The 12,903-nt window shown below is 39.9% G+C and overlaps 1 protein-coding gene across 1 annotated transcript; it reads right to left on the reverse strand.

The window, feature by feature from the left end:
• Nucleotides 1-6,579: 6,579 nt before the first annotated feature.
• On the reverse strand, nt 6,580-7,846 carry LOC132798825 (parkin coregulated gene protein homolog). The gene is made up of 4 exons (XM_060810810.1): nt 7,605-7,846; nt 7,477-7,547; nt 7,046-7,425; nt 6,580-6,995 (listed from the first exon to the last, which is right to left on the reverse strand). Exons 1-4 carry the CDS (start codon nt 7,701-7,703, stop codon nt 6,730-6,732), a joined length of 816 nt encoding a protein of 271 aa, XP_060666793.1. The 5' UTR covers nt 7,704-7,846; the 3' UTR covers nt 6,580-6,729.
• Nucleotides 7,847-12,903: the final 5,057 nt, after the last annotated feature.

Genomic DNA, 12,903 nt, shown 5'->3' on the forward strand with positions numbered 1-12,903 from the left:
GACCTATTGCTTGATCCGCCGACGACCTGTTTGTTCACTCCAACCCTTAACACTCAAACACTCATTGACTATTCACACTCATGTTTTTCCATACAACACTATTACTGCATCTTCTACTTACATACATATACATATACATATCTGTATGTATCTGCACTCCCATTATTATTATATTTATATTTCTTTTTTCTCAGCTATATAAAATTTTTATTATTTGCTCGTTTACGGCTTTGGGTCGTTTCTCGTTTCTTGTGTAGTGCGAAATTATCACAAAATGCATTGAATTTGTTTTTATTGTTGTTGGCTTTGGTCGGACACCCACCCTCTATAGCTTCATCAGTACTCCCGTTCCCCACAATCCCTGATTCCAGCTGCAATGCAGCGGAAGTAAGGGGAACAACTGAAGCCGCCTCAGCGTCTGTCGTCTTATCGTTTCCTTTGTTGAGTGCCTGACGCAGCCGCTAACGCCACTGTTGCTGCGGTTACTGCGTAGCGGGTGGCACAGACAGCACAGTGGTTCATGATCGCTTTCAAAACATTTCCAACTTGTATTGAAATATTGTATTTGTATAAGGGTAATTCCATGTATGGAATTTGTCCCGTGCGAGACTCTTTACATTGAAGATAATATAACTGAAACAATTTTAAAAATAAGAAAAGGTTATTTTTATAGCTCTATATAGGTACTTTAATTAGAGCTAAGCATGGTTTTAGAATTTTCTTTCTGTTTTGTTTTCTGTTCTGATAATTAACGAATTCGTACGCAAAACCAAAAAATAAACGAATTTATATATTTATTTTATCGTAAAACAGAAAAAGTTCCTAAAATCAATTTTAGCTTTAAATATAGTGCTTATCTAAAGTTTTAAGAATAACATTAACATTAATAAATTGTTTCAGTTTATGTTATTTTTACCATAAATTATTATTTATATAACATTTATTTACATATTTATAACTTCAATTAAAAAGTAAATAGAAAATACATTATATTCTTTGGTATATTGTGTACCACTGTGCATGCAGGGTTTCTTTTTGCCACCTTCCCGAAGGACAAGCAGGTTATTCTGAAAGCAAAAAATTTGTTTTCAGGCCCTTGAAAATGAAAATGTTCTCTGTCGCTGCACCGCACCCATAGATAGCTTCTGCCCTTGCCGTTGCTGTTGCTGCTTCTGCTGCCTTAGCTTTGACTGCGGCTTGTTGAGTGTCCACCACTCCGGTCTGCTGACAAGCGCCCAGTTATCAACTCCGCCCACTGTGCCCGGTGCCCGGCACTTAGCCGACAATGAGCAATGACAGCTCCGAGCACATTGATGGTGACAAGGGAGTCGCTGGTAGCAGGGGAGTCGCCCTTTCAAGAGAGCCGCTTGTGGTTTTACTGCAGACAACGGACAACGGAGCGGTCCATGTTTTTGGTGCGTCTGCACGTCCGTTGCATCTGTCGCATGCCGGAACTAAACAACAACAGTAGTACCCATGAGATGTCCCATCAACCCCTCATCGGATGCATGAAAAACCGGAGAGTCCGCTGCCGATAATGATGCGTACGCGTTGGCGATTATGATGGGTTTGATAGAGACGACAACTACTCGACTTGACATGCATGATTTAGTAAGCTCTCTCTTACAATCGCCCCTCCCACGAATTGCTAACTGCCAACTGACAATGCACCCCACAACCGCCCTCGACCCTCGCATCGTTTTCCATTTCGCAAATTGCGAATAAGTCGCCGGGGCAGTCGCCGTGTGCCGTGTGACATTTCTCGCAAATTATGTTTTTGTCGGTGCCAGCCCAACCTAATCCGATTATTGTCTGCTCCTGACCCTAGCTCTGATCCACTCCACCTTCGCTTCCACCGTCAATTCGAACTCCGACTCATATTCAGCGCCTGCAATCGCGCTGCAGTTTTGTATCGCGGCTAGCATATGGCAGCCATGTGGACAGTGGCTGTTCGGCATTTACAAGGCATTGTCCTGGTTCTGGTCAGAGTAGTATTCGAGGTTACAGACACAAACTCAAATACACAAACACACACACACACACGCCCTGTAATTGGATTTCGATGACTGCAAATTGGTGATAATTTCGATTCGCTTCTGGGCACCATGAACGTGATTCGACGCAGTACGCGAAATGTGAGCATCTGCGCCCAACACGGATTCCGGACTCTTTATGCCGGGTCGTGACTGGATGAACATGGATTCTCATATTGTGGCAAAGCCAAGTCGCAAAATATGTCAGACTTCTCACATTGGCCCCTTTACTCGAAGCATAGCTTGCCCTCAAGTTGGACGATGAATCCTTAAAGCTGCAAACCACTAATGAATGTTATCAAAGAACAACGAAAGAAATGCCAGAGCTATGAAAAAAATTCAATGATATTGAAAATAAATATTAGCTATGCAATTATCACTGTTGTCCAGAAGAATGACTAAAAATTGATCAGTTATCTTATAAGAGAAGTTAATTAACTAAAAATTTTGAATAAAGCTTTTAAGAAGAGAAAACATGGTCATTATGTACTGATTTCACAAAAACTCTATAATTTCACGAATGAACACTTCAAGAATAAAATTTATTATATTATATTATTTTAGCTCTTAAGCTTAATTCAGAATTTCAACTAACTCACACAAATAAGAACGTTACGCAGTCAAATTTGCTCGTCTGGTCCGCTACCCATTAAAAATAAAAGGAAAGTAGTTCGGCATTAATAATAAAATATACAAAATTAATTTACCACAAAAATTGATATAAATGATATAATACTACATTCAAAATACACCATTGTGTGTAAAATGTACCAGATTGTCAGCCAAAGCATTGGTTTTTTCCATACAACTGTATTTCTTATATAACTTTCTTAAATAATTATACCCGCTACCCATAGGGTAGAAGGGTATTATAACTTTGTGCCGGCAGGAAATGTATGTAACAGGTAGAAGGAGGCATCTCCGACCCAATAAAGTATATATATAACAAACGTAATTTTAAAGCTAGAGCTGCGAAAATTTGGTTGCGATCAGATAGAAATTGTCGATGTTATTAAAGAAATAATTAAAGAAATAATAAAACATTATTTTGCTAATACTATAGTAATTATTGTATGCATAACAAAATATATATCTCTAACATATGTCCACTGTTTTATACGGTCAGACAGACAGAGGACAGACGGACATGGGCATATCGTTTCTGCTGTTGACGCTGATCAACAATATATGTACATACATAATATGTACATATGTATTACATATGTACTTTATGATGTTGAAGATGCCTCTTTCGATCCGTTACATATATTTCCTGCAAGCACAAAGTTATAATACCATTCTACCCTATGGGTATAAAAATGCAAGTACATATGTACATAAATAATGAATACTGAAATCTACTTATAAGTATTACTAAAAAGGTTTTACTTGTCGCAACTTCTTTTTAATTTCCTTTATAGTCACATTCATTCAAAGTCATATAAAATGACATATCTTCTTAGCAAACAATCGACTTTTCTCTACTTTGATCGAGATTCCACCCTGACATGTTGCAGCCACAGAAAGTACTCTTTCAGCACCCAATGCTCCGTTAAGGTCTTCCCCATTTTCTTCCCACCCACATGTGGGCAACACTTTTGGTTTCCTTTGGCCACATTGATGTCTGGGCCTCATTACATTGGATTGTGCCCGCGGGGCGTTTCGTGTCAATTTATGCAACTCTCCTGCAATTTCCGGTATATTAAAGCAATTTCCAGCCAAACAGCAAACCAGCCCACCAAAATGCTCATCAGCCAACTGGACATGGTCATGGTCATGACTTAATGCATATGAATATGTATGTGAATGATGTGAGTGTGTTGCGGAAATACTCTCCTGGGCATTAGGGGGACAATGTGGGCATGTGGGGTCCCCACGTTAATCGCTAGCTAACAGTAAAGTTGCTCGGACTCAGTTCCAATTAGAGAGGAGCGAATGTCGTGCTTTGCATCGTGACACGAATCAATAAGGAAAAATATTTATTCAATTTATTATTGACATTTTGTACTGTCCCTTCAAGTCAAAGTCTGTTTGAATTAAAGTCTAATATTTCTTGACGCGTCGTTGCATCTCAAATTTCAAGTGCGAAAAGTCTCGAGTACCAGTCGCAACGCACACACACAGTTTCTCAAATAGAATTTCAATCGCTTTAGCACAATTTTCCAGCTAAATCAAAGTTTAGCACCCCGCGGCGAACCCTTTGCCCCCTTACAGCTTGTGTGCTGGAGAGAGACTGACACATTCGGTGAGATGAGACGCTAAAAAAAATGTTAAAAAACTGCGTAAAAATGTCAAAACGTTTTAAGACCATTGGAAGCAACACAATAAAATTGAAAATGAGAGCGAAAACGAGAAGGAAGATGAACATTTGCCAAGCAGCAGCCAAATGCAATTTATCTGGCGGGTGGGTCGACAAGTGACGCTGCACCCAGGGGGACTGTTTGATTTACCGTCAACAGGAGATTAAAAAAAAAATTGGAGGAACGTTAGAACCCAAAAAGTGAATTAAGAATTTGTGTGGTGGAACGAAGCAACCAATCGAAGGGTGGTTTCACAGCCGAATTCTGAGCTGAGGGCGAGGGTGGGGGCAAATTGAGTTGCAACACTTGGCAGGTTTTTATCTACGCACCACAATCAAAACCAACCAGTCAGACAGTCAGCGAGTCAGGGAATCAGCATGGGTGGGTCGGATAGTCAGCATGTCGGCAGATCGCAGGTTGTTGGACAAACCACCAAGCCAGACTGGACTTCGCCCAACCAGTTGCAGGACGAGTAGCAAAACAGAATGAGCTGTGAACTCTGTTTTGTGTTGGCTCGCGTTGATAACAAGATTTGTTTTTCAAAATTATGGAGGGTCGTACTTAATTACGTTGAAAAGCGCAATAGCACCACAGAAGCCACTCGCCATCTACATAAGCCAGAGCCAACCAGGACATCCAATAGCAACCCAACTCAAAACTCAGCCCTGTTTCAGCCCCCGCAAAGCGGCAATTTAACTAAATTAATTTTAGAGCGGGCTCGCTCTTCGATTGCTGAAAAGTGCCAGCAGCACAGTTCAGCACAGGAGTCAAGAGGTTGGCCCAATGCTTGATTTTGGCCAGATACGACGAAAGGCAGACACTGCCTGGTTGTCTAGAGGGGAGATCGTACACAGCACCATAGAATAGGGTGAGCACACTCCCTGCTCCTCGTCCTCCTCACTTTCTCTGGGCCAATGCACACACGCATCCTTAGACAAATGTGTCTGTCTGGCTCTTTGGCAGTCAGACAGCCAAACAGCCAAACTGGCAGCACTCTACATGGATATTCCATTAAACCAGCCGGCGAATTGAACAATTTTCACTTTATGATTTATTGTAATGAGCTTTTTATTTACGGGACTCCTTACGTATATTGTTCATTGTTGAAAATTGTCTGCTCGATGGAAGCTTGTTTTGAAAATTAAAAATTAATTAGGCATTTATCATTGGCTTCCCTTCAGTTGGTTTGGGTTGCGTTTGTTTTTTTTTTATTTTAAATCGAGAAGCGCTAACAGATGGCTCGTTTCATAGTGGGGGAGTGCAGTAATGTAGAAAGAACTCAAAAAATGTTATCAAATTATATTAAGCAAAACAAATTACATAGTACAGTAATAGGATAATATGATATAATATTTTTTAATATCCCAAAATACACACTACTAGAATCTAATATAGCAAGTCTATCTTATTTTTTACTTCAAAGTTGATTGATTTTTAAGTTATTAAAATGAACTGTACATTTTTGGTGTAGTTGTTTTAGGAATTATGAATGTGTGAATTAATTGAGTGTGCTCGATACCCGCTACCCATTTTGAATAAAAGCAAAATATTGAGGTATTTTATCAAAATATACCAAAAATACAAATACACCAAAGATATAATACCACATTCAAAATATACCATAGACGGCACAATATACCAGATGTCAGCCAAAGCAACTAACCCTACAAAAGTATTTCTTTAATAACTTCCACAATTTTTATCTGATCGCAATCAAATTTTCAGAAATCATAAATACTATAGTTATTATTGTATATGCGATTTTATTGATTTGCGGGGGTGGAATTGGGCGTGGCAAAAATTTGAAACAAACTTGATCTGCGTACACACATAAACGCTGTCGAAAAAAAAATATTGCTCTATTTCTTATAGTCTCTGAGATCTAGGTGTTCATACGGACAGACGGACAGACACACAGACACACAGACGGACAGACGGACATAGGGTCGAAGATGCCTTCTTCTACCTGTTACATACATTTCGTGCCGACACAAAGTTATTATACCCTTCTACCCTATGAGTAGCGGGTATAAAAATAAATTATAATAGTTATTAAATTAACGGAAAAGTAAAACGATAAGTTATTATTTATTTATACGTCAAATGCACTCTAGTTACATAAATATGTTATAATGAAATCTTTTAGTTAGGGAAAAATATTTCAAGTAATACCCTAAACATAAGTCTTAAAGTATTTCTAGGTCGTAACAAAAAATGAGGCCTATTAAATTAATAAATGCAATTATTTTGTATTTTTTGCAGGCTGTAGGCTCAACCAGACTGTCAAGCTTTATTTGCGCTAAATTTCGAACCTAACTGATTATAATTTGTTGGCATTAATAACCTAAGCAACCGAACCGAACAAGTTTTGATCGAAGGAACTCTCAACTGTGTGTTCAATGCTTGGCGCCCTCATCGAGATTTTGACAGCGGGGAAAGACGCTGCTTTCGTATGTGGGCACCATGTACTTGATGTTGATAAAGGCATTAGGGCCTCCGCAGAACTCCAGTAGCTTCAGTGTATCCTCAATGACATCGCCAATGCGCTTGCTGCGATCGGGATCGATGCCCTCGCCCAGGTTCACATTGACGTTCTTGTACAAATTGCACACGGCCAGCAGTTGGCGATAGAAAGGAACTAGTGCCTGCCCCACGCAAGGTCCTAATTGGCCAAAGAATGAGATCACTTCTCGTTTATCGAACGCAACTTACCCAAGCGGACCATCAGCTGCAGCACTTGCAGAGCAGAGATGATGATGCCTTTGTCCCGAGTCTGAAAAGCGCGCTTGAGCGGAAGTATGAGCTTGGGAAGCACCGGGAGAACCTTATGCGGTTGCCGCATGATCAGATCGACAGCTGCATTGACTGCCAGCAGCCGTGTATCGCTGTCTACGTCGGCCAGTCCGTCAAGGAATATGGGCAGATAGTAGCAATAGTCGAGCTCCTCGGGCGTGCAGTGCCAACGCAATGGACGATCCTTGGTGGGATCCTGTTTGTTGCTGCGACCTGAGAGGGCAACAGGGATGTCGCCACGCATAAAGTATATCTTAAAGACAGTCTCCTTGACGGGCTGACGCTTGAATATGTCGATTCTGCAGGGTGAACTGTTAATAAGAGAAGTGCTGCATATATTTACAACTCACTTTGTGGGAGGCTTCACTACGGTGCCCTTCTGCAGAGCCTGAAAAGTAAAGGCTGGCACCTCACGCTTGGCCTGAAGGAGGAATAGTGTTTCTTATTACCTAACCCATTAAACCCAATTAAAACTTACCCGCTTGGAGCGCAAGTAGAGCAGCTCGCGACAGACCCGACCAGGCTCGTGAATGCGCTTGGCGCGTTCGTGTAGATCCGGGCACTTCTTGACATCCATAATGTATTGTGAACATATAAAGGTGGGTAGAAAATCGATGTGTCTGAACCAGACACAGAGTATAGACACAGAACGAGACTTTGAGACTGAGACCGAAATATTATTGTTCGAATCGTGTGGGCTGCTGAGTGGAAATGACGCCGAGCCAAACAGCCGAAACTTTTAAGCTCAGGCCTACTTTGCTTCGATAAGAAGATAAAAGTTGCCCTCTTGAGTTTGAAGGGAAATATTAGGCTGAGTAGGCAAGTAAATAAATTACTAGTACAAATATAGAAATATTTATATTTCAATGTCTCTCCATCTATAACATTTGCTTATCAAGACTCGCCAACAACACAACCCCAAATTTGGGGAAACATCTCAACACCTAAAATGTCTCTAAAGAGTCCTAAAGGGAAAGTGCAAACATTTTGCGCACTTTATCATCTTTTTCCATTTCCATGTGACGGCGGCAAGTGTAAATATTTTGTAACGCCACCAATTACGGTGTCTGTCAGGAGTCTCCCCAGTTTGCCATCTCTCCACTCTCCAGTCTCCACCTCTGGTTCACGCACACATTTTGAAGTCGCGCCTCTAAGCGCATTAACCTACTTTATTCCCTGGGTGCAAAAACGAGACACGTGACTTTTCTATCTATCTTCCTATCTACGCCACACTTTGCTCTCTCTCTCTCTCTCTTTCGTCTCTTTCGTATGCACTCTTAATTAATTAAAATTCAAGCTGCGAATTAGGATTTCATCTAAACTCCTCAACTGCTTAACGCTCAACACAGCGCTGACTTTTTAATTACCCACGCACAGCTTTTCACTTTCATTCAACGCCGTTGCACGTCGCGATTTATCCGTTTTAATAATCCGCCTTTGGCCTCGCTTCCGCCTTCGTACCGACTGCGACAGCGACCACGCCCCGGTATGTAAATTGAGTTAGAAGCATTAAACATAATGGGACATAAGCCCGCAGGCAACAAAGATCCCCAACTGGTGATATGTGATGCTTGTTAATTGTTCAAATTGCTGCGATAATATGACAAAAAGCTAAATAAAATCCAGAAATTGTCCCTCACGTGCAAATTTGGCTCATTAAATAAAGCTTTTTCTCCAAAATGTTATTCGCATTGACATTTTACATACGCTCATCGCATAGACCAAGGAATATAAAAAAACATTATCTATAGTATTGTGACTGATACTTTTAAGCCGAGTTCAAATAAAAATAAATGATCTATGTATTACATTTCTTCAAAGAAATTAATTAAAACAAGTAAGAAAGCTACAGTCGAGTGTGCTCGACTGTGAGATACCCGCTACCCATTTTTAATAAAGGCAAAATATTGCGGTATCATTTTCAAAATATGCCAAATATACTGCAAAAATACTAAAAGTGTACCAAATGGTATACTTGGTATATCGATATAGTACACCATTCAAAATATACCATAGACGGCACAATATACCAGATTGTCAGCCAAAGTAAATAAGACCCCTTGTAAGTAGGCGCTTTTGCGCATACAAAAGTATTTCTTTAATAACCAAAATCGTAACCAAATTTTCAGGAATCATAACTACTAAAGTATTTATTGTATATGCCAAAATCTAGTCTAGCTTTAAAGTTACGCTTGTTTTTCGATTTTTTTGATTTGCGGTGGCGGAAGTGGGCGTGGCAAAAATTTGAAACAAACTTGATCTGCGTGCAAACATAACAAAATTCGAAGAAAAATTCGAGCTCTATCTCTTATAGTCTCTGAGATCCAGTGTTTCATACGGACAGACGGACAGACACACAGACACACAGACGGACATGGCTTTATCGTCTCGGCTGTTGACGCTGATCAAGAATATATATACTTTATAGGGTCGGAGATGCCTCCTTCTACCTGTTACATACATTTCCTGCCGGCACAAAGTTATAATACCCTTCTACCCTATGGGTAGCGGGTATAAAAACAAAATAAATACAAATATGTTACACATAAAATCATCAAATCTTAATAGGAGTTAGTTGAGTATACTAGAGAAGTGAAGTAATTTCAATACCATAACTGACTGTAATAGAGACGAGTTTTTACAAATTATATTTTCAACAAGCTCATACCTACAAATGTTGACACGTATTTTTGGTTTCCTTCAATGCGTTACTAACTCATATTACTTGAATAGGGAAATCAAAAATTCAAACGTTAAAATGAATTGATTTGAATAATTTAAACCTAATAGGCAATTTAAAATGTCAAATTAAGAGGTATTTTAACAGCATTGGCTGGATGATCACGCTGTCATATTTTGTGGACAATAACACCCATCATACCTGTGGATTACCGTATAATCATCCCAAAAGTTGGGACGTTTTATCAATAAATTTTTGGACAGTAAACAGACAGTACGTGAAACAAAAGGGACAACAACAGGCGCTGAGCAGGACATTATGTTAAAATGACAGTGGATGCCACACGCTGTTAGGACCGATTGGGCCGATGGGACATTGGCGAAGCCTAACAAAAGGCGTCCTCTAAAAATCAGCCTGATCATAATTTATTGGCCAAAATGTAAAGCATTTCAAGCGAACAAAAAGGACGAAATCAAACAAAGCGCCAGTCGGTTAGCTCGACGTTGTTGGTCGGTCAGTTGGCCTGTTTCAACGATGATGATGATGATGATGATGACGATGATGATGGGGGGACTTTGGATGGGTTTTGGGTGCGTTTGTCTAGCTGACACTTTCATTAACAAAAAGTCAGAGAGCGATGACAATCAGCCATTTGCTGGTGTGTGTGTGTTTGTGTGTGTTGTTTTTGCATTGTTACAAAGTGCATTGTAGGTGTGGGGGGACTCTGTGCCTGTCACACCTCTTGATGGCCATTCGTCCGTCCAGTCTGCGTCTCCGGCTCCATCGCTGTCAGTGTGCACACACGTCTGACATTGCTGCACTGCGGCACGTAAATCTAAACAGCCACTGACAGCTATCAACTGGCTTCCTCCTCCACTTTGACCACACCGTAAGCGCCTTTTTATGTTGTGTTGCTCGAAATGGTCAATGCGATGGCCAAACAGGGAAGACTGGATCAAATCGGTGGGTGGCTGTCACATCTTGAGCCATGCCTAACGACCATATGCATGCACACTCGTAAATAAACATACATATCCTGCACATATATCAATATATATATATATATACATCTAACAGTATGCACATTTATATAAACGAGTTTGCATATCGTCGGGATGTTTGTCTGAAATTGACATCGCTTGTTGCTGCTCATCATCCTCCCCAGTGCTGAACCTGCAGCTCGCTCTGAACGGTGTCGGGAATTGGTATTGGGACTGGGATTGGGATTGAACATTGCTTTTGTTTTGTCGCCATCCTCGTGTTGTCTGGTCGAGATTTTATGTTGCCTCGCATACATTTTGAGCGCTTTATTGTTTGCTGAAATTTCAGACAACATTACTTTCCCACTCTCTCTCTCTCTTTTCCGACTCTCTCACTCTTGGACCCGCCTCATCGAACTAAACGAGTAATCGAGTATCCGACTATTCGAGTGTCCAAGTTTCCAAGTGCATGTAGGTGTTAATCTAATAACTGTCAAATGCAGGATGTTGATACTTCACTCGAAGCCAGGCAAAGGATACATATTGGTCAGATGGCCTTTGTTTTAAGACTAAATTGCTCTGCAAATTGATGTGTGGTGTTCAGATGGGTTAAATTATTAGAAAGGAGTGAAATAGAGAGAATGGAAGAACGAATAAATCTATTTAGCTTTATAATTTTAGCTTCCAAATTATCCAATAATTCAAATTTAGATGATGCAATGACGTATTCAATTTATTTATTCACGCAGGCGGGAGTATAGTCCATATCATATTATATTATTTCAAACACTTTGTCTATTAAGGTTGAACCAACTATAATAGCAGAGATAATGTCTGTCTGAGCTCAGCAATTTAGAGATTTTGTATTCTTATTCATCGTTACCGTTTATTTTCAAATTTATAAATGTCTTCACTAACACTAACTTATAGCTGACTAAAAATGACTAATATAATATTTTATATATATTTATTTGGAAGTAAAACCAGTTTATAGGTATATTTGCTCTAATTCATTTTTATTTATTTTCATTTTATATTTTACAATTCTAAAACTGCTAAATCTATATTTTGCTTAGAATGTTTGTTGCTAGTATTAAATCTTAGCAAATTATTTATGGTCAAAGTTCAATTGGGTCTTAACTAAAATGCGCACTCGTATGTTCAAGCTTTTAACAATTTTAGTAGGTTTTGCTTTTTGTTTATTTGGTTCAATTGGGAGGGCAAATTGAGAGCAACATATCCGAATAATTTCTGCATCACTAAATGCCCATAAAAATCAACTGTGTATCGTATGTGTGGAGTTCTATGGAGACATCCATGCAACAAACTGTCCTGCAGATGGGGGGAGAGAGGATGTGCAGCGAAGCATAAAATCGCAAAAACAGCACTGAGAATTTCAGAATAGACAGAAAACCCCCAAAACTCCAACCGGACAGAAAAAGCATCGAATTGAGAAATAGAAAAAGAGATATCAGAACTGGACTTTGAGTAAATTCCTTGGGAAGATACCCTCGATAACGAAAATCAGGTAAGCTGTGATAATACTTAAGTACGGGAAATAACTTTGTGAATTGAATTAAATTGAATTTTGAATAATCTTTTGAAGGTGTAACATTTTACTCAGTATACCCTTTAGTTGGGGATCACTTCGAATCCGAGGGTATCCGAAGAGAGGCGCAAAAACTGTTTTGATGTTGGCGCATATAAAGTCGCTAGCATTTTTATGAGTCGTAAATCGAAGCGATAAAATCACACGACCAAAACAGAGGCCAAGCAGCCAAAGCCATCATGGACGCTAGGAGCAGTGCACTGTTCTGGCCTGGTCAACTCAGACTAGACTATGGCTGTCTGTCCAGCTGTTCGTCTCATAAGTCACACGATAAATTTTGCAACATTGCGCTAATGACAACAACAGCAGCTTGGGGATGAGAAGAAGATGGAGAAGGAGATGGAGAGTGAGTTGGTGTTAGCAGCAGTTGCAATCGCTACAAGTCGAAATCCAAAGTCGGCGCCATTTTGCGACGGAAGTTCATTATTGTCAGTGATTAATGACAAAACAGATGAAGGGGGATGCAGAAGGAGGTAAGAGTCAGGAGGCAGGGAATGGTGGTTGCCTC

The sequence above is a fragment of the Drosophila nasuta genome, chromosome 2L (assembly GCF_023558535.2).
Source record: "Drosophila nasuta strain 15112-1781.00 chromosome 2L, ASM2355853v1, whole genome shotgun sequence".
NCBI lineage: Eukaryota > Metazoa > Arthropoda > Insecta > Diptera > Drosophilidae > Drosophila > Drosophila nasuta.